Below are 23,045 nucleotides of genomic sequence, written 5' to 3' on the forward strand. Positions count from 1 at the left end.
TTCACAGAAAAAGAAAAAACAACACATCTTGAAAGACACACAGTGATCCTTCTAGGCTGAAACACCAACTCCTCAACTGTATCAAGGCTTCAAAGCCAAAATGAACGTGAGCTGGTTATCAACACCAGAGGTCACTAAAGAACTTACTACATTAGAGAAAAAAAAATGGAGTAATGAGATGATAAAATTGGTTTATGAAATGTGATTTAAATATTAAACAAAGTTCACATAATATTCCACATACTCTCATCTACATAACTTAAAACTCAATGCATTAAATTCAAGTCTTAAAGAGATAAATGTCAAAATGCAGATTTCTAACATTTTTCTCTCTACCATTGCTAATATCTTGAATTAGAAAAACTAAGAGGCTCTTCAAATATTAAATACAGAACATAAATAGGGGAATAAATATTTTGCATTTCCTATAACTTAGATCTTGAAAAGACTCCTCAGTTTTGTTTTGATTTTAGCCATTTTAGCTTGTATGCCTTTCTTGTGAAAGTACATGCTGAATCACGAAAAAAAGATTAAGAAAATCATAAAAACTTAATCTAAATAAAAGGTTTCAGTTACTTAAGTTCACTCTGGGGAAGAGACTTTTGAAAGCCAGGATTGGACAATATATATATTCTGATTTCAGGCGCTCACATATTAGATAATATTTTTAGAAAAGTGGATATACTTCAACTGTTTTACTAAGCAGAAGAAGAACACACAAGATGGTTCGTGAAATGCCTTCATCATTCTTTCAACCACTAGTCTGTCACTGTCTTCATAAAGGTTTGTTTCCAGAATTAATTCCTCCCTTTTTTTATAAATACAGGTTTGTAATGCTTCGGTGGAAATGTCATCACTCAAGTAATTAAAAACCTACCTTTTTCTTTTCTTTAACATCATACAAAGCCAAGCTTGCAAAAATGGGCTCAATTTCTATTTCAAATCTTGAAAGAAAGAAACACATAAAATCAATTGACTTGCATTTTGTAAGAAAGACTAACCTACCCCCTCCCCAAATCCTTCCTGGGTAAGGTGACAGCTGACCACCGCTAAGCCGAGATGTCAGGAACAGCTGAGCCAACCTATGGGCTTGCTCCTGCTGAAAAAAGAGGTCTCGCTCCCCAATTTCCCCCCCACTCCTCTCCTGTCCTGCTTCCTCTGCATCACCCCTGCTCCCTTCCACCAGGACACACACTGGTGCTCCCTGGACCTTCTAAAAGCCATTTCAACTCATTGACCCAACAGAAAGGTTGGGACTAGGGTCACAGGACATAAAGTATACTTCTACAAATGCTTTTATCTTCTTCAAGTGTTGTTTGAAAGCTAAGCAAAGCAACCTAATAGCTTCCTTAAAGGGAGAGGAATTATTAATTGGGATAGCTGGACCACTTAGCCCCTCTGAGTACCTTGAGAAGCTGTCCTATGTGCTAATTTACTATGCTGGCCTGTTGATATGGCTAAATGGCCAACCGCTCCTCTCAGCATTACTGACCAGAAAGCTCCTTCCTCTGGAGTCGGGGACAACTATTTTGGCAATTCTCAACATTTAACTTTTGTCAGAAAATACCAAGATCTCAAAAACTCTCTCAGAAAGGTGTCAGCTTTTCAGAGTAACTGTTATCAAGTATTTATGCTAACTGAAACACTTCCAACGAAAACACTAACCTACCAAATAGAGCTAAACTTATTGTTAAATCACCTGGGAAGTTAAAGAAATGAAAAAACATTCAAAACCTGTCCCTACACCAAAGTGAGCAGGGGCTGAAATGCCATTCTCCTGTCTGCACAGCCTCCCCATGCAATTAGTGCCCAATCCACAGTGGGATACCCCCACGCACCTGGTCCTTGCACAGAGCTCTCAGCTTTTCAGCCTGGAACTCTTTCAGCCAACAGGTAGAACATACAGGACTGCATCATCAAACAGGTATTTTCTCTAGTTTTGCAGCAAAGGTGAGATTAACCTGAAAATGACCCTGCTTAGGTCATCTTAGCCTTCTCCCTGGGGAAGAGACTACATACTTATTTGTGCCACTAAGATAGCACGATCTTGGATGCTCGCTATTACAACTGTTAAGTGCAGTTTCAGAGATTACTTTGGTACACAAACAAGCATGTCCTTGGGCAGATTTGCTATAAATTTACAGTCAGCAAGAGATGCTTAAATAGCAGAAATCATTAATTTCCAGCATCTAACTTATTTATGCTAAAGACACCATCCTTTGGAGGAAGCTGCTCTGCTACTGCATATTATGTTGTTCCAGTTCATAAAAGGCTGCAAAATCAGTTCATCTCTATGGCTGTATTAGGTCCTGGAGTACTCTATGAGCAGGAGATATGTCCCACACATATATCTCAGTTATGAGCTGCAATGTAGTCTAACTGGAGCTCTCTAATAAGAAGGGTTGACCTAACTGAGGACACAGAAGATGAATACAGCAGTGTGGAAAATCAGTTTTGTACTTTATTTCTCCAAGGGAATAACAGTAAAATTTTACCTTGTGTTATTAGAGAAGAGTTATAGGCAATGAACCAGCTGCAGGTAACCCTATATTCAGGAGCTCCACTTCATTAAACTTGTTTAACAGGTTTCTATTCCTCCAGTTAATGCTTGCTAAGTATATAAAGTCTTCACTCTTAAAGGGACACAGTCAAGGTTGTTGAGCCTAAACTTCAGCAAATCTTTGGTTGTCTTATATTTTAAGGCCCCAGCATTTTTAATCTTTTCTTCCTGCCGCTCCACTTAAACATCCTTGTTACAGAGCTGAACACCAATGACTGGCCAACTTCAGACCCCTGAACGAGTGCAGTGAAGCATGCATGCTAGTAATATGGAACAGGTATAGCTACAGACTGGCTGAAAAGCAACACAGAGAAAAGCCAAGAAGGTGAATACTTTCTGTATCACACCATTAAAGAAAGTCTTGAAGATAAAACTGACGCACAGTACCATGTAACTTATTGTTTACAGAACTAACCTTTAAGCCTATGACCAACCAATGTTACATCCCTTCAAGGGTAATAAACAAGGCAGCAGAGTTATTCCAGACGCACGTGGATACAACAGCAGATTTAAATTCTCAATTTCTGTAATGCAGCTGTCTGTTGGAGTGATACTTACTTAAGGGACAAACACTTCACCAGGAGTCTTTGGCCAAAGTGTTCTTTGGGTACTTCAGGGACACTAAGTCGTTCTATAGGCTCCTCCTAAAATTCATCACAGGAACAGCAATTCAGAGACACGACACTTGTACAAACCACTAATACCATTATGAAGCAAACATATGTATCACTTTTTTTTTCTAAGACACTAGCACCAATTTAATCCAAGGCTTACCAGCATGTTGCATTCATGAGCAGCTATAAATATACTAAATTAAATCCCTTTAATGTTTCTACATTATAGGGGATTGCATAACCATAAAGGAAAACCAATTTTCAGAAAGTAGTATCTATGGCAAGACAATATGCTAAAAAACATGCAACCCGCAAAATAGCTAAGGTTGTCAGGGATATTAAACATAGGTGATCTAAACGCCTTTAAATCTGTGGCAGACTGACAATTTTCACACTCCCTGTATCCTTCACTTTTTTAGTCTCACCCACATGTATATAAAAATACCTCATCTGGTGCTGGATGTAGTGCAAAAAGCTCCTTATGCCTACTGGACTTCCTCTGATCTTCATTGTGGTGGTCAATCTCTTCATTTGGGGTACGGTCCAGTAGGTTTGGGAGAAGGGCATCTGGAAGGGAGTTCTTCAGATCAAAAATACTGCATGCCCAGCTGCCCCGGGGAGTATCATCAATCGACATTGAACGTCGTTTAAGGTCATCCTGAGATTCAACAAATTAAAAGCAACTTATAATGGGAAAGGGACTGCACTTTTAAAATGCGACTATAAATTAGGTTTTATGTAGCAAGGTTTTAAAGGTACATTACTTGTTCATCCTGGTAACTGTTGCCATCTGGAGCTTCGTCAGACTCAAAGATCTGTTTGGGGAGCCCCTTTTGCCTCTCCTTCTGTTTGTCTAACGTGTTGGGATTAAATCCAGTTCCCAGCTTGTGATATCTGAAAACAAAGTATTTCAAATGCATTCTTAGCGTCCTTTTTGACCTCAAACCCAGAAGCAGAATTACAGAACAAACCCAGTATTATCAGTGTGGATCCTCTCAAAGCATAAACTGCTCTCTGCAAACAGTATTTCCAGTCACCCTCCACTGTAGCTGGGTAATAATCCAACAACCAGTATTCCAGTACTACAATGTGACTCTGTTCAACTATAAAGCAACCCTGGGTGATGTCAAAAGAAGTATTATCAATGGCCAATTAAGGTCATCATAAAATGTGCGATTGTGATGCCAAGCTTAAAACAGGCCAAGAACATGAGGATGGAAGGCCAGCGGTTCTGCTAGAGCAAGAACTGTCTTGGAGCAGACAATATTAATACCTTTAAAACCAAAACACTAACTCCAGGTAGGACTGCATGAAGTGCAGAAGTCCTGAGCACCTCTGGAAAACATATGACTTTCCGACCCCAACTAAAATGAGCATCTTCCCATAGCATCTTTATAAGCAGAATCAGGTCCTTAGGAGCTTTCCAGGGTGTAAGAGCACTTGCTAGTAAACAGTCTGTCTACTGTTGCTGACAAGACCATATCTCTTTGACTAACAAATTTTTGGATACCAAATGGCGCTATGTCTACACTTACACACACATATGGCCAGAGCCACAGTCTCCTTAGAATACGCACTCCAAGTCAGTTCCCGAAGTAGTGCTGGGGTCACATCTAGAATTAATTGTTCTTATCCTGCCCTGTTACTAAATTTACCATAGAAGGATGTACAGACACGTGAAAACCATGGATGTGCTAGCAGTGAATAATGAAAGGCAGGAGAAAAAGGAGGAAAGCATTTTCCTCGCTAGGTTATAATTCCTGAGAGCTGAACTATCTGTATAATCCTCACCTGGATGTCTGCATTTCAATCGCAGCCCCACCAACAAGCGTAAATTCATTCTAAATCAGACCAGACTTCACTGGGTCTGTGATCATTGCCACCATCAGTCTAGCATACAGAAATTACACCATAAGGTTGAAATAAGAATATGCTATTGATTTTTTAGGTCAGTGAAGAAAACTTATTAACCTCTTCCAATACCATTAAAGTAATCACTGAATGGATGGATTTGTCTGCCCCAAAAAACATTTTGGTTACAAAGAACTGTAGACAGAGATTGAAATAAAGATTATTTCCCCTGGGATGGGGGAGAGAGAAGGATGGCACATCAGAAGTCATGTTCTTCTAAAGCTAGAAGAGCTGGATTTTCTGCGCCCAGAGCTAGCCAAAGCACTTGTAACCATCCAATAGGATGGATTAAGAGAAACTTGTTACCATCCTTACTTGAAAAACAATTCAAACCTTCCCAGCCAGGCTTACAGGTTCTTCCCCTCCTCCAGCAGTAACCCTTCTGTTTCTACCCAGTCCACCACCATGATTTTATCCAAGTAAAAACTGCTATGAGTGTTTAGGGTAATGCCCCTCCTCCTCTGAAAGGCAAGAAAACCTTTGACTGTAGTTCAACAATCATTCAGCACACCTTCAACCCACTCAGGCAACTTCGATGTCTTCAGCTTCATGCCTTCCCAGACACAGAACGCAACCTGCAGCTGATCTGCACAGGACAGAAAGCTCTACCGTCTCCAACTAAACCTCCTCAGTGCAGGAATCACAGCCATGTATTCCATATACCAGTGAAAGTCGCTGAGAAACCAAGAGATGTGCTGGATGGGTGGGTCACACTGCACCTTCTAGACTGCCCACAAAGGCTGGGAGTTAATAAAGCATGTATCTCTCTCTCGGGTTTCTTTCTGGGCTTTTTTTTGGTATGAGATTACAAACCACATTTTTATTAGGTCATCTTAGCACTGCAAAGCATATCTTCAGCATCCCCTGAAGTGGTTCTCAGGACAACATTAAACCAGTGAATCGTAGCAACTGCCACAAGGGCAGAGCTGGAGCTGTAGTCAAGTCATTTGTAGGTGATGCACATCACATGGATCACTTACTCCTTGACAGCAGCTCTTGAAGTCGTCAGACTTTCAGTCATCCGAGAGAGTGTATGTTCCAAGTAAAGCTACTCAGAAACCTTCCTGCTAATTTGCATAAATTAATCAATGCATGCACATTCTCTAAACTGTTAGCTCATTAGAGAAAAGTTGTGATAGTTCAAATATTAACAATTATTTGTTTAAATTACGTCCTTTCTCAAAGTCTCTTTGGGAATAAATGAATGCTGCAGAGGGCACATTATCTATTAGGTGGTTGTGCCTGCACATAAACCTTACATTGTTACAAAATTAATGCAACTTCTCTCTAAAAAGAGCTAAAAACATACGGAACAAAGAAAGAAACAAATGCTGAAAGTAATTTTACTTGTTCACATTCCCTAATTTCTCTACCATTCTAAAGGAGCAACTGTTGACTAAAATGTCCTAGATTTTCAAAAATGCCCCCAAGGGGTTTTGACGTCTGAGATCTAATTTTCAAAACACAAAGCATCATTTCAGCAAATACAAAGCATCAGTTCAGCTGAGCTGGGCAACTAAAAGCCAGGGCACATGGAATCAGTAGCCAGGATAATAATTTTGAGCCTCTTCATACCAGCTAGCCATCCTGCAAAAATTTAAATATGAAATCAAGCTGACAAATACCACAGGGGAACTTACTTTCTGTTCACAATCGCCCAGTCTTCCGTGTAACTTCTTACACAGTCCCTCACATGAGGGTCCATCTCACTGTTAAAACAATAAAAACAAACACCTTCAAAATCACAGATGTGATAATGACTTCTTAAACATCCATACTTTCACTTAGGTTTCTATTTACTCTTTCAGGCATTTACAGACAAAAATTCCAGGCTTCAGCCTTGCAGATACTCAAATCCAGAACAATTAATTTCCTTGAGTGAGGTGTCACCCTGTCACCTCCTACCTCTCTTCAGGCACAGCCGACACAAGCGTTCGACATTCTCGGGGGGTGTACACAACCTCGATGTCATCGGGAGGAAACTCAAGCAAGTCTCTCAGGGGTCCAGACTCCACTGCAATTGGGTGTGTAATAAGGTAGTCCTCCAACTCAACTGGGTCCACTGCTTCTGTAAGCGGTACCTGGGAAAAGACAAGCAATGGAAGGGTCTTAAAATGGAGAGAAAGAAAAAAAAAAAAAATCACATGCACATATTCTACTTTGGTTTTTAAACCAGCTCTTCTGCCTTGTTGAGGAAACTTGATCTAACACCAGATGAGAATTAACCCTAGTGGTGTTAGCCTTAGCTAACACACATCATAAAGCAATTTTTCATGTCTTATCTTTTTTCTGGTACTTCTCTGGATATTTCTATGATGCATATCAAGAACATCTTAAAAAAAAAAAAAGGCATTTGCATCTATTTTCAAGAAATTAATCCATTTGCATCAAAAGAAAATATTACATTTTATTTCCCATGTGTATGACTGGATTTCTTTTTACCATGCTGCTGCTCTGATCACAAAGGGAACCTTCACCCTCATGCAAGATGCAAAGAACCCTTTCACCCTCAGGCATGGCCCCCAGACAGGAATCCAGAGCACGCACTGATTTACCAGGAACTCACAAAGCCATAGAACTCTATAAAGACTTAAATTATTTCAAATTAAATCACTTCTCTGGCAAACACAAAACACAATTTTCGTCCACTACAGGTACAAGTTTAACCACCTCTTCTGCCTGATATTAGAACCTTCAGTGCCACGATGACTCTGCCCATGCCAGGAAGGGACAGTACTCTAAATAAAATGGATGCTTAAAAAGCATCTTTACTGGACACAAAGCTTGCACCTGCAGCACAAGGAATGACTGAACAAACACACGTGCAGGAAAACAGTGGCTTTCACTGGCAGTACTGATCTCACCATACAAAACAAAAGTGAGCTTTTTTTAGATACAGGAAAAAAAAATTGCATAAACTGGATACATATTCACATTGCATAACTGTGTATTTTTACATATGTATATCCTATAAATACACATATATATTCTGATATGAGATCATTATCCTATAAGGCTGTACATAAACATAGACATTAAGAAAATGAAACACTAAAAACAAGTTTTGAGGAACCCATTTCTACAGCAATTGACAGTTTTCATAGAATTCCCTGGCACATTCCAGTGAGGCTGAGTGGTTTAATATGAGTCACAAAAACACATCAAAATTCAGCAATTTTTCTCTACTACTTCCTCTTTTCTGTCATCCAGACAGTTTCTGTGGGACAGGGAAGTATCCTGTAGCCTGCCTTCTGTTGGAGATGACTTTAAAAAGAACACTTAGAACTTATGTTTTAAATGTGCTTCTCAAAAAAATTGCTATACCAATCTCAAATTCCAGTTTTTAAACTTCTATTGCCAAAAAGTTCTGAAATGAATCAATTTTTTATTCAAGGAAAAAGACTTGGCTAACAGAGAGGGTATTGAAAGAATCTCTCCTACCACAGCAAACTTCAATGGATACTGCAATTTTCTTAAAATACAGAAGGCAAATCATTCAGCAGAAAAATGGCATGACTCCAGTGAAGCCAGGTGAGTTCGACCAGATGACTTTATGCCAGATAAGAATCTGGTCCACAAAAAAATATGATTTCTAGAAACTCAGTACTAAGTTCTGCACTTTAGGTAAAAGAGACATTAATTTCTGTGTAAAGACATGCACCATCATCACCATCTATTTATCTCTGACCTCACAACCTTTTTTCCCCTTCTAATCCTGAACTCTGGAAATTAACTTAAAGTATGTGATTTGGAGAAATTCGGAAAATACAAACCAGATACTTTTAACTGTTTTCCTCACTGCAAAACTCACAATGAGCAGAACTTGTCATTGCTCTTTCCCACATTACAGTTAACATGTCATCACCTCACACTATCTGTTTTTTACATACAGATAGACCAGCTCCATTTGGCACTAGATAACTGACAAAACATACAGCAGTGAAGTGTGACAGTTTATTATTGAAGAATTGCTAAAAGTGCATGTTTTTTCAGAAGAGCTGCTGCATAATACTACTGCTACTTTGCGTGCATATAATCCTTTCCACTGATAAACCTCAAACGCAAAGAAGAGTAACAACCCAGAAATGGAGACTCCTTGCAAATGAAAATAAAAATAACAAAATCACTGGGCAAAAGCCACAGAGGCACTGGGTAGCAGAGGTGCTGGGAAAAGGCCCTCCCTCAGGTCCTCTCATTGCCAGTCCAGAGCCCCGTCCACGCAGCAATGCAGCTCTGTGCTGGACACCGAAAGCACTCTCACTGGAAGAAGGCCAGAGGGTTAAGGTAGCCTCGGAGGGTGACTTAAAGCTGCTTAACTGACCCTATTTTTAAGCCCTAACTTTTTACGACCTACTTTTACTCCTCCTGCTGACCTCGCTTCCACACTGACAGCTTCAAAGCTGAGGCACTTTCCAGGGTACTTGCTCAGCAAAACAGAGCTGACCATGCAAGTGTTGTGTTTTGATCTGCACAAACTCATTTACCTGTGCATCTCCCCAGGCCAACAAAGAGGAACTTTTTCCTCATTCCCTCCCATCTTTCTAATCCACTCATCCTGATAAACAGAAGAAAATTACAAACAGACAAGGAAAAAACTGTATTAATGCAGAGTTGATGGGGACATGCAGGACCAAGCAGACACAGGGCAGAGACTGCCACTGCCCCAAACGTACCATGTATCCCCATTCCTGGCATTTTACATCTCAAATTTCACTTGTCCAACAAAAGCATTGTAATATATTGGACAAAAGATTAATGAACTGGCTACGCTAGTTAAAAAACACCTAATCCAGAAAGGTGGGCAGTGCTTAGGGGGCTAGGGTCCCGGGTCTGCGCTCCGGGGGTTTCCAAGCTCTTCATACGTCTCAGGATTAGGCTCAAGGTTGCACTTTACAATTTTCCAGTTCGTCTCTTCAGATAACTATTGTACCATGAAGATGTAAACAAACATAAAAGTCAAACCCAGAAGCCTGTATTAGACTCACCATCTGTGCAGCCAGAAATACTGTCTAGCACCTGAGTAAACAGGCCAAACATAAATTCATGGTTATGAAGAGGAACTACTTTGTGTCAGACTATTGGCAGATAAAAGGCGAGCACATTATTTTAAGCTTTAGATATCTGTGGGGGAAGAAGTGATGAAAGAGGAGGAGGAAATAAGGATGAACAAACGCACCAAAAGGAAAATGAACCCAAATGGTGTGCCAGTGTCTGAACTGGACCACAACAGCTCCTCTCATGGCTCTCACTGCTGATGCCTTAACCTTTCCTGTCCTGCATCCCTCTGAAGTTGTGGATGAGACCAAGAACAGACACGGTATACAAGGGGCTATTCCCGTGTTATCTGCAACCTGGGCAAAGTCACCTGAAATCCTCATACGAACCCATCAGATCGAACACGCACACTGAAAGAGTCGGACAAGTTCAGATAAAGACCAAGTTATCCAACCTCATCATCCCAGCCTCACCGTTGACTGAGGAACAGAACCTGCTCTATCATCTCACCTCCGAGTCTCCAGGCCCAGCTTACCTCCTTGTGGCACCAGGAAAAATAACGGGGCACCCAACAGCTGACTCCCCTGGCCTATTAGGATTGTGGTACTTTCTTAGTTTACCAAAGTTTCGCCCTTATCTTTGTGCACCACTCTGACATACAGCTGATCTCCAGATTATCACAAGAATAGCAAGTCCCACTTTCAGCTGCATATTAAAAGGTTTTGAAATTTCCTGCATTGTGGGAAATGTGGGAACAGCTGAGGAGCTATAAAGCTGTCCTCTCCCACAGCCCTGCTTGCTAGCAGGCTGCAGACAGCAATCTTCAATGCAGTCTTCATCCCACTTCCAGGAAAAGCCTTTTCGGTTCCTCCCAACAGCTCCCAGGAAGCAACAGTAGGTGCCTCCTTCACAAAATGTAGCCGGTTTTTCTTCATCAGACTTCCAAAGGCAGAGGCACAATTTCAGTCAAGTATGTGCAAACGTGCAGTCCACCTACCAACTAACTAATAAACCTAACGGAGGAATACTGGAGCATTACTGTAAGAAATCATTGACAGGGTGTCCATTTCTTCCAAGAAGAGTTTAGTAAGGCCCTCCAGAAACTGAAGCTGTACAGGAGCTCTGACCATCTTCCCAACCAGGACTATGGGATAGTGTAAATTAATGGCAAATACACGCTAAAAATATGCAAAGGAAAGCCTGCTCCCAGAATCACGATTGCTGCTCTTTTAAAAAATACTCTTGGATTTTGTGCAAGCTGTACTTACAGATCAAATTTTGGACAACCTTTCAGACAATTCCTCAACACAGTTTTCACTCAGTCATCATCCCAGGATCAGACACTGCCACCTCACGCAGGGCAAGCGCTGTTCTGGTGCTATTAAAATGAATAGGACTACACAGGGAGAAAAGGGCTGCTCAGTATGAGTAAGAGGGGCATAACCTGCTCCCTGCCAACGTAAACACCAAATACAACGTACTGATAAACTGAAAGTACCGAAGAAATCAAACAGGACTCTCTCTTTTTCAGACTTACACAGCCCAATTACACCGAATCAAACACATTGCTTGCAAATAACGATTCTGCATATATATGTCCTTAACCTGACCATAGACACACGCTCTGTCAGCTTAACTAAGACACCAGCCTGACTGATTTGCTTTTATAAACTATTTAACACACACGTTCCATAGGTGCATCTGTGTTGTTGCAGTTATGGCTCTCAGCAGTTGCATTACGAAACCCTATTTCAAAGGTTTACAACTCTCCCGCAACAAGGACAGTCAAGCTTTCTTCTTTAAGGCTGTGTTATTCTTCACTGTTATATCCCCTTAAAAGCTTGAAAATAAAATTTCGTTTCCTATCGACTTTGTCCTTCTCTAGACAGCAAACATTGTATTTTGCTGTAGTTTTAGTGCACTGCTAGCCGAAACATGTCTCTCTCCTATTTATTTCCTTCTTTTGAGCACCTACCTGTACCATCATCATCAGTTACAGAAGAAGCATCTGCACAAATCTGGCAACAGGGGCAGAAGCCTCTGCTAGGGGACATGGCATAACTCCATGGAGGGTAACACAAACCCCCATTTACTTTAGCCAAGCATCTCACCCAACGACTAAAGGGCTAACATGGAGGGAAAGCTACACCTGGGGCACCACGCTGTGAAGCTCGTGGCTTATTCCACTCCACCAAGGAAGCAAAAAATAAAATGCAAAGGGCAGATTTGTGTTAGACCTGCTCTGTTGTGGCATTCCTGAGAACAGACAACTGCAACCAGCTCCCTTGTGCACAGAGCAGACCCCTCTGACAAGCAGGACCTCCCACATGCCCCAGTGACTGGGGGTTTGCCAAGCAGCGGTGTTGGCTGTGTACAACTGACAGGGAAGGCAGCAGCAGCCGTGCTCAGAGGGAGCTCAGCAAGCAGAAGTGTGCAGGGCAAGGCAATTCAAAAGGCAGCAGGGATGCCTCACTAACAAAGGCAATGGGAGTATTTGCCATAGATGCACTTTTCCACCATGCTCACGAAATGACCAAAGGATAAGTATTTAAATAGCATGCCATTTAATCAGCCATCATTACATGCCCTTGCCTGAACAGCCTACCCCTCCAGTTTGCTGCCTTACTGAACCAATCACACCTACACTAGTACCTAAAGACTAAAGGTCTGCTCTCCTGGGCACTGTACAGAAGGTCTAAGGGATCACAGTAGCAACTAGGGCAGAAAAAGGGACAATTATTATCTCCATCTCACAGATATTGATTGAAGCACAGAAGAAGTCCTGTGTAGATCATCGCTCTGTGCTCTGATGTCCACAGGCATTCAGATTTTTGCCTGAAGGACTTTAACCTATCCTTTCCCTACACAAACAGCTGGGCACAGGGGATATTTCTAGATCCTATTCCAGAATTTTGTTGCCTAACTCACACGTGTTGTACTGAGCATCACAAGTAGTCTTGTGGGACGCGCTCTAAGCAACACACTGATCCCAGCTATGATTTTGCAGACTCTTCCAGCTAGGGTATGTCAGCACAGCCATGAAAAGCACCGTGTCCCTCGCATTTCCTTCTCCCTCCCTCACCTCTGGCCTCCCAAGATGCTTATTCTCATGGGGGGCAGGGGTGACACACAACGGCATTTTAAGTGGTAATGACATGATGGTTTGGCAGGATGCATCTGGCAGAACAGGGATTTGAACCCAAGTTGCTCGTGGCCCAACCTAAGACCAATTTTCCTTTTATCTAAAATGACATGCATAATTCCCAAGGGCAGAGACCCAGTCTCTGCGAGGATCACAGTACAATTTGGGGCCCTGTAAAAATTACAGTGGCAAAGACTGGAAGGCTATACCTCCTGCCTCCTGTGTGGGAGTAAAATTCCCTGCGAGGATATGATAACGGACCTTGAAAAATTAACCTTGCAGAGCTCCTCATCACAGGGAGGATTCTGACTACTGTTTTTACTTGGCAGCTAGGCACTTCTTCAGAATCAGGGTGATATTTCTTGCCAATTTTGCAAGTAGGACAAAGTTCCATCTTAACTTCAGTACCTCCTTAAATATTAAACAATTTATAATGTGCTAAAACTGTAGCAGATTGCACCAAAGCTTCAAATTCTAAATTAATACCAACTTCCCACCCACTGCCTCCCTGGGCAAAATCTTAGAAGGACAGAAGAAGCAGATTAACATTTCAAAGCTGAGCCCCAGCCTTTTCTTAGCTATCGCTAGGTCTCCAGGGCAAACAGTCACTTCCCTTGTTGAGCATTCAGGAATGCAGATGGCCTGTTCTTGTGGCAAAATCCCGTCACCCTTAAAGGGATACTGGTATCTCAGGGAACAGCAACAGGAGTCAAATCTGATGCACCGTAGGAAGGACTCAGTGTAAATCTGAGAATACAGGAAATGTAATACACTAAAAAAAAAAAAAAATAAAATTTGCAGCCAAGTTAAAGAAGGTAATGCTTTAAAGAAATATATTTGCTAAACAGAGGCATCAGATTTATTTTTAGGTGTGAACTGCAGGCCACAGTCACTCTAAGAGGTTTTGAAACATGAGCAGTGCAATATTAACCACTGACAAGGCTCAAGTTTTAAAAAATATGTTTTACTTGCATTTTCTTTCACTTAAACACTTACTCCAAAAATGATCATCACTGGATCCAAATTCTAAGAATCACATATTTGTCTACTACCATTACTGCACTTCAGAAAACCCATACCCCTAATTTCATATGCCTAATGACTGGTGAGCACAGAGAACTCCTGCATTTAATTTTCTGGCTGCATTTATAATACATGGAAATATTCAAATGAACCAAGGAGATTCCTAGGCAATCTCTGCTTTTCATCAACCACAGACAGCTACCAACCCTCAACAAGTATGACACCTCCCCAGCCATAAAGTGCAGTCATTATCTCCACATACATGCGTAGTGCCTCTGGAAAGTAGTTCCATATCTCCTGCTTTGCTCTAGCTCTTATTATTTCTTTTGCAGGGTGTTTTGAAAGATGTAATTACTATAGAGAATAGCTGATAAAAGTCCTTCACTTCAAATTGTAAATGTACCTCAAAAATTTCTGTAAGCATTCTCTGTTAAGACAAAAAATGTTTTAGGAATAGTCTGAAGCCTCCATTTTTTAGATCTGACAATATTTAGTATTAAGTTCTGGATTCTTTTTACAGACAAGCCCAATGATCTGTAATGTATGTCAAATTCATGTAATATCACAATGCTTGAAATGGAAAAAGCCTCTAATGAAAGGCAATATTTGTAAATATATCTACCTAAAGACAGATCCTACATATAACAAGTAACAGCCAGTCACAAAACCAGTGAGATGTTTTATGTACAAATATTGCTAGGTTATTTGCTGTTATAACTGGTTGCTAATGTAAGAAGCCATTTGGGTATAGAAATATTAAAATTAATCAGAGATTAATTAGTTATCTGGGAATACTAAAGCAATTTCTTACCAAACCCAGAAAGACACGAGTTATGCCTCCAAGGATGGGTAAGAAGAATGACAGTATCTTCTTTGATGACTAAGAATCATGTAATTTCACTAAGAGAGTATTTCAAGAACACAAAGCCTTTGATATAGAAAACGCAAGTGCTGAGACCGATCTGAAAGAGCTACCCTCTGATAAACTGTGCCAAAACTGAGAGCGCAGAGACTGAGACAAAGAAAACATCAAAGCTCCATTATTAAAGAAATGAAAAAGCTAAACAGTTTGACCAGAGACTTTAGAAAAATCACAGACTTCCCACTTTTGGCAGAAATACTACATCAGATCAGCGGAGATAGATCCCTCTGGACCCTCAGGGTTCACACAGGCAAACCATGGTGGCTCTGAACTGTGCAAGCTGAACCGTGGTAACCACGAACGTTCATGCTCTTCTGAGTGGAAAATACTTGGCACAGTCACATCTTAATTATCAGTGGGCAATTTATCCAGGGTATGGATTAACCAGGAGACACACGAAGATGCCAGAGCTGGCGTCGCGTGGAGCTGCCTGGGCTATTAGCTCAGGAGCAGCACTAGAGGACAGCTGAAGTGGTTTATGTACATGCCCAGGTGAAGAAATTACTGCATCTGCCACATTCATGGGGCGCAAAACTTCACCTAACAAACCACTCAAGTCCAAGCCAGCTTTGGGCACAGACAGTCCCAATGTCTCAGCTCTGTGCACCTGAGCAGCCCTGCCTGGAGATGCCAGCAATGAGCCCCAGCACCCAGATAACCCCTGCAGTGGCACAGCCATCACGGAGTAAGGCTCAGCCCGTCGACCAAAGCTCTGGGGACCACAGTGGACCTCCAGCCTCGAGTCTCCCTGCCTGCTGTTCAGAACTGGCTCTGCAGAGCCACCTGAGTGCCCCTGCACAGTGACAGCATTGGCCAGGCCCGTGCAAAACCTGGGTGCATCCACCCAGATAATAGAGATGTGGGTGTCATTCAAATTAGCTTGGCACTAAAAAGGCTAACAATGCATTTAAGCTGCCTTATGACTGCAAAAGACTGCAAGTGCATATATACAAAGGAACTGTTGCAGCTGCGCATCTACACCTTATATGCTCACCTGTCCTCTGACATAGACTTGCTCCTTCATGCACTCTCACAGCCAGTACTAAAGCACACTCCGCCTGCTCTCCTGAGCCTTCACAGGCAAGCGGCAGCAAGACAGCCAAGAAGGAAAAAGCAGCTGTAATTTAGCATCGTGAAGCATTGGTCTTCCAATCCACTGCTGCTTGCTGGGACCATGGCAGCATTAGCATGAAAGACTGCAAGCAGACCAACAGGGACTTAGACTGAAAATTTTTACATTGCGATTTGAATCCAATATTAAGAATTTTTTGCAGTTTAGGGTATTAGCAGCATTTCCACTAAACATCAGTTTGTTTATGCATTTGATTCCTGAAGAAGATGTGTCACAACTAACTTTAATAAACAAAGAGTAGGATTTAATGGCATTTTTAGATTCTGAGTATTTATTAACAGGCCTGTCATGAATGCTTTGTTTAAGTAACTGAATTTACTTGGTATAATAACATTTAGTTAAGATTAGTTATCTCTGCTAACGTATAAGCTGTTTAAGTTATTGCAGATAAATGAGACTCAGCAACCTTTCAATGGATACCAGACTCACCAACTTAACATATGAAATGCTCGTGACCTCTGCAACACGACTCACTACTGATTTTAGAAATAGTATGTAGCGGGTTTAGTTTACTAAAGAAAGTGCCTGCACCAGAGCAAAGTTAACTTGTGAGTAATCCCTAATGGGAGGAGGCAGGGAAGAGGATGTGGATGCCTCTCCCATCCTCCTCTGTCTGATGAGGATAGACCATTCAGCAAGGCAGGACAAAACCTCCAGGAAATATATATAATGGGAGTCACTATTAAGCCTTAATCAGCTTTGAGAGAGCATTAAGACTTGGCTCATTTTCCTTTTCATTTTAGTGATTTTGGTGATAAAATTACTTGGCTCTGAACACTTCAAAACGCCCTTTTCTATGCCACATAGGATACTGTCATGTTTTCCCTTGCAGTGTTTTCCATTCATTTGCACAAATTATCTTTTCTTCTTCTTTTAAATGATGCTAAAATAAACAATGAAAATATACAAAGGAACCTATAGTCTCTTACTGAATAATTAGATATCATCTATGAATACACAACCAAAGGCTGACATCCAACAAATCCAAGACAAAGCTTCAATTAGCACAGATAATGCCCATAAACCCAGCAGTGCTTTACAAAGATATGTAAATGTCAGCACCTTTATTTTACATGGAGAAAATGGAGCGCTGAGAGCAGACATGGTCAGATCACATCACGTCCAAGAATCCAGACCCCTTTCTTCCCAGACTAATTAGCATCTCTTATAACAGTGTTCCTCCTCATACTAACATTCAACTATGCTGTAACATACACCAACAGACAGGAAATATTACCCCTAATCCTTTGGAAACAGCTGTGATTTTTCTGTAAAACAACTGAGCATACATTTATTCTGCTTATTTGCAAGTTCTGTGAAATGCTGCTCTTCTAATTAAAATATACCTCTAAAGATTAAAAAAAAAAAAAATTTAAGAAAATTTTCTTAGTTAAAAAAAATCAAGTTTTGGACAACAACCAAAAACATTTCAACAGCTATCTTTGGCTCTCAAAAGTGAAGTATTCAGAAATCCAAGATTTTGTAAGTCTTTATCTAATTTGAAAAATATAAATATCTTTAAGCAACAAAAGTTGCTGAATGTAGAACAACACACAGAAACAGCTGGCTACAATTGAAGAGAGGTCCAGATACCCAGTGATTCTTTTCTGTCCTTTGATAATATCATCTGCCCTCATAAAAGGACAGCACACACAGGGAAAAAAACAGACTACAAGTCCATTTGCAGATACAAACCAAAACTCTGCTCTTCCTACACTAAAGCAGCATAACAAGCAGCCACTAAACAGCAAACCGAGGCATGCACACCAAGATTCAGAGAAAGTTTTGGGTCGCTTCAACAGTAACTCATGCTAATCTCTGAGAATCCACAATCCAGCTTCATCCAGGTGAAACTACTGCAGAAATCTGGAGAGAGGGTTCAGGCCTCTGCCACACTGCAGCATGCAGCAATGAGCAGAAATGACCAATGCAATGGAGGGTGAGCAGACAGAGTTAACAGCACCAACAAGGAGTTGCTCAACAGAAAAAATAAACTTGGGAAGAAAAGAAAGTGGTTAGTCAGGAGGTATTGTAATAGCCCATAGTAAACAGTCCAGTTCATCAAATAAACAAAGCAAATACCCCATCCCGCAAGATGCTGGGGAATTCTTTGAAAGGAAGTGCAAGCTCTCTGCTTTCAGTGCATTCAAACAGTGACTGTGGTGGTGAGAAGCCCCAGCTCCCACGAGGGAATACTGAACCTCCTGATGCACCAAAGATGAGCACAGCACGTGGCTTACAACCCAGAATGCAAACAGCAAGGTGCAAACGCACACTCAATTTATCAGTGGATTTAGAGAGAATTGCAAAAGTAACTTCAAAAAATAAAATCTCCAACTCTAAGACCTTACCAGCTCCTATTTCTCAGTAACAAACTGTCAGTGCCTTCTGTTCTGGATTTCAAAAATAAAAGCTCAGTGCTGCAAGGACTGCATCCTGCGAGGAGTCCCAATTCAGCAGTTAGGTTATACAGGAAAAGCCTCTGAAGGCTTTGGACCTGTATCTGTGGTTTGACGAATGTGCAATTAAAATCAGCTGCTCCTAAAGTGGCAGAAGGGTGGAGGCTGACAATAATAAACCGCAAGCTCCTGTACAGTCATTTGAAAGCAGTGTCCTCTCCCCAGCTCTACCAGATACTAAATTAGAAGCAGTTCTGGCAGCATTTTTTCTGCTGCTCATGAAGCAAAAGGGAAGAGACTTACTAAAATTCAGCTGACACGTTTTTGCATTTATCCTAGGTTCAACCACATGCAAGTCTGTTGAGTGTGAAAAGTCCCTGCACCGGCTTCAGTCAACAAGAAACAAAAGGCCCAACCAAGCACAGTGCTGAGGGCCTTTCATTCACAAAAGCATACATTTCTCCATAAAAATGTCTCCACTGGACTACGTGTGATAAGACTCTCAGACGAATTACCATAAGCAGCTACTAGTTGGCAACTGTCAACAGAGAATCAGTGCTGACCTTATCTGGATCATAACTATCTATGGAAGTGTTCAACATGATGAGCAAGATGCACTGGATAGGAGAGACCACATCTGCATTATCATTAAAAGTCCTCCAGTTCCATGCAGCACACTCGACAGTGCAACTTGCTGCCATTGTGGAGATACTCACATGAAACTCAATCACACAGCATTATTAAAATATCCATACATTTTAGCATAAATTTCCCATTTAAACCCACACTATGCGCCCTACTCCAGGCTTTCAAACCAGTACGGCTACACAAAACTGCCATGCAAATTCAGGGCCTTCTATTTCTTCTCTTTAAAAGTGTAATGACACACAAACTTCTGAACTTTTCCAGAACGAATAGCTATTTAAGCTTCACAGCAGTAATGCTTTCTCTCTGCATAATGTTTGTTATCAAACCAGGACAGGCAGGCACAGCAGATTCTGACAGATGCCTAAGGGAGAGAAATTAACACCAAATTCAGTACAAGAGAACCTCTGTCATATTATGCAGCCTCAGGATATAGACTCATGACTTAACTAAATATACTTTTCCTACAAACTATCTCCTACAAACTATCGCTCCATGTTAATCATGCTTCTGAAGAGCATCTCTGCTCAGCACAGAATTTAGTATGACAAACTAGGAGCTTATCACATCAACCATCACGCAATGCCATTTGATAGGAAAGGCTCAGAGCCTGCTTCCAGTTAGCATGACCTTTTCCAGGATTTTTGTAGATTCTTGCATATATTTACTAGTAAACACAACAGCAACAGGATAATGAGAGATACCAGAACTGAAGACAGGGCCGACAATACTGTGACCAACAAATCTGATCCTTCATTAAGAATTACATGAGAAGATCAACAGGACTGAAGCTTTGAGCATGCACACTTTGATGATGACAGAATGGAAAAACCTTAGAAATAAGAAGAAAAAGTGGAAGAGACAATTCAGAGTGAAAGGAGGTGATACAAGGAAAAACAGTTATCAAAAATATGGCTGGCTGAGGAACAGCTTCGAGAGGTACACAGAAGAGATCTCGTGTTATGAAAGCAATGGGGAGTAGAAAGGCAATTCAGTCAACTTGTTCCAAGATGAAACCACATATGAGACAAGTGAGGCACAGAAACTTGTGGGATGGACATCCAATGGGTCCTTCAAAAGTAGGCATCTATTCCTCAGCTATCCATTGCTGCAGGGAAGTGGATTCAATGACCCTGAGTGCTCCATACAGTGTACATCGCTAATAGCAGGGGTCCCTCCCTATTGCCTAATATTGGATTATGCAAAAGACCATACAGAACTGCCAAGTCAGGGCTTTGCATTATCATTCCACACCCCTACAGAGACTGCTGTGATAAAGCATTAGCCCTGGACACACCGCTCTCATTAACCCCTCCTCCTTCATGCTCACTCACCATTAAGGCTGGGCACACAGCTGACAAAGCCAGCCTTCCGGTCTCCTTGTACTGACATAGCTGATGCAGAGGGAAATGACAGGAATTCCAGCCCTCTTCAATCCCCAGTGACTCTGGCACAGCCAGATCTCCTTAAAGATGAACTTTCAGCCTGCAGCAAAGTCACTCTTCTAAGCTAGGGGTCAACTTAGTCTTGGAGATCCCTTTTGAGATGATACTAGCTCCAAAGACACATTTGTGCTCTGAGAAAGCTTTAACGCATTACGTTGGACACGGAGCAGTACATGAACTCAGGAAACTCTACAGTACCCTACTCCAAAACAAGAGAAGAACTCTTGTAAACTCAGAACACTTATACAGACTATCAAATTCAGGGCATGTTTCCAGTACTGCCTGACCTAATCAACCCTCTTTGAAGAAAACAAGATGCTATAATATTTGTTTTCTAAGTTGACTGCTGCAAAAGAAACTGCTATGACCTGAAGCAACAACCCAAATCAAAGGAACACTTCCAAAAATACAGTTCCAGCCTGAAAAAGTTTGCTGGACTCTTGAAATCTTTACCACCACGCTGAATAAATTTTGAAGGTTACTGGTAGGCCGTGCAAGAAAATCTGACTTCAGAAAGGGTGATTCTGACAACGTGGCCTACATTTCAGCCGCTCTTGGAAGTGGACTGTAAACATGTAAATAAATACACATTCCTGAGGAATAACCACATTCAACTTTTACAATAACATTTAAAATACCTCTGAAGAGTAGATGAGCCACTGTGGTCCCACTCTCAAGAGTGACAAGAAACACAAGGAAACAGCTACCTGAAGTGCATGAGCTTGCAAAGAGCTCTTCATGGAGAGACCCACACATGCACGTGGAATTTAATGCCCAGTCCAGGCTGTTCTGAGATAAAACAACTAACATCTGGTCAAGGGAGCCCCTTGTCCTACAAAGATTCTGCAGAAACACAAATTCCCAGCCACACCAACTGATTTGCAAGATAAAGACCTCCAAAATTAGTGGGTTTTACATGGAATTATTTTCCTCAGTGTTATCAGGACTGCTTAGGTGAACAACCTGTCAGCACTGCAATTTCTTTCCAAATGGTAATCAAATAACTGTGCAGACCTTCTTCAGTCTTCCATATTCCAAGCATTACTTACAGTTGTATGATGAGAGACGCTGCCTCCAATATTGAGGTTTTTGAGAAGCTGGGGAGACCCTCCATACTGCCCTGAGATCTGCTTCCTGACTTCAGCAGCTACAGTTCTGAAATGAGACAGGGACAACATTATTTCTGTAAAAGAACTACAATGAAGATGATATATCAAATACACTTTATACTGCTGTTGGAATGAAACCAAATACTTAGTGTGCTGGTTGGAATAAGAGTGTCACCGGCCAGTGAGAAATTAAATTCCCAGAGAATCACAAAATTCTCACAAGGCTGCATATATATGTTCTTAACAGCAATTACTTTTTTTTTTTTTCCTTTTGTGAACTGCTCTTTTGTGCACATCTGTGGCAATAAAATGCACATGACACTGAGCACAAATAAACTTGTTCCTGGCAGGCTCTTTCCAGTTCCTACCAAGGAAAGCTCTCCTCCAGCACTCTCCGCACCCCTCAGCGGTTCCAAGCCTGGTCACACATCTGCTCCTGTGCTCTGCTCTCTCATTTTCATCCCTTGCCTGTTTGTGGTTTTTGCAGTCACAGAGATGAGGACCGGCAGACTTTCCACCCAATAGCCAACCCCTTCAACACCCAGCTCAGGGGCAGAAAAGCAGTCCCACGCAGGGTGGGCTGAAATGTCTGGGGTACGACACACGGGAAACAACCAACCAAGACAGAACAAAAAACTGTCTCCCCTTTCATGTAGGAAAGGTAGCTGTGGGACTACGATGACTAGCAGAGGGGACACACAACGTACTAGCTAGCAGGGCACAATGCCTTATAGTCTCTGCCAGAGAGAAATCCCACCACTGGGCAACTTTTCTCACCAGGAAGGAAAAACACAGATCAATCCTTCCATGCCTGGAGGGTAAAATACACACTGTGCCCCTCTGGGGTTTTCTGTTTTCCCCAATAAGCCATGTTGTCATTAGTAAGCCTGAAAACACAACAGTTGGTAAACCCACCACGGGAACATCTCAGCAAAGGAAGAGCACATCAGAGAGGGAAATGTCAATAGTCAAAGACTGTCTTAACAAACAGCCATGGGTCAAGCCCCAAAACAACCATCCACAGTGCTCCACCTTGTAACCTGGCAGTAAGCTGCAGCTCACCTTGGCAGCAGAGCTGGGATAGCCAAGTTTTCAAATATGGTGGAAATGTTTTTGTTTCAAAAGCAAACTCAAAGCGCAGATTCTTC

General features: G+C 41.5%; 1 protein-coding gene across 1 annotated transcript in view; it reads right to left on the reverse strand.

Moving 5' to 3' along the window:
- DOCK7 (dedicator of cytokinesis 7) overlaps positions 1-23,045 on the reverse strand; it is a 102,216-nt gene that overhangs the window by 75,064 nt on the left and 4,107 nt on the right. The window contains exons 2-8 of the mRNA XM_009287425.2: positions 21,838-21,943; positions 6,991-7,166; positions 6,726-6,794; positions 3,939-4,068; positions 3,620-3,832; positions 3,119-3,204; positions 878-944 (exon numbers count right to left, since the gene is read on the reverse strand). Coding sequence (XP_009285700.2) covers positions 878-944; positions 3,119-3,204; positions 3,620-3,832; positions 3,939-4,068; positions 6,726-6,794; positions 6,991-7,166; positions 21,838-21,943 — 847 coding nt within the window. The remainder of the gene's footprint in view (positions 1-877; positions 945-3,118; positions 3,205-3,619; positions 3,833-3,938; positions 4,069-6,725; positions 6,795-6,990; positions 7,167-21,837; positions 21,944-23,045) is intronic.

This window comes from Aptenodytes forsteri, unplaced genomic scaffold, assembly GCF_000699145.1.
Source record: "Aptenodytes forsteri isolate BGI_AS27 unplaced genomic scaffold, ASM69914v1 Scaffold119, whole genome shotgun sequence".
Lineage (NCBI taxonomy): Eukaryota > Metazoa > Chordata > Aves > Sphenisciformes > Spheniscidae > Aptenodytes > Aptenodytes forsteri.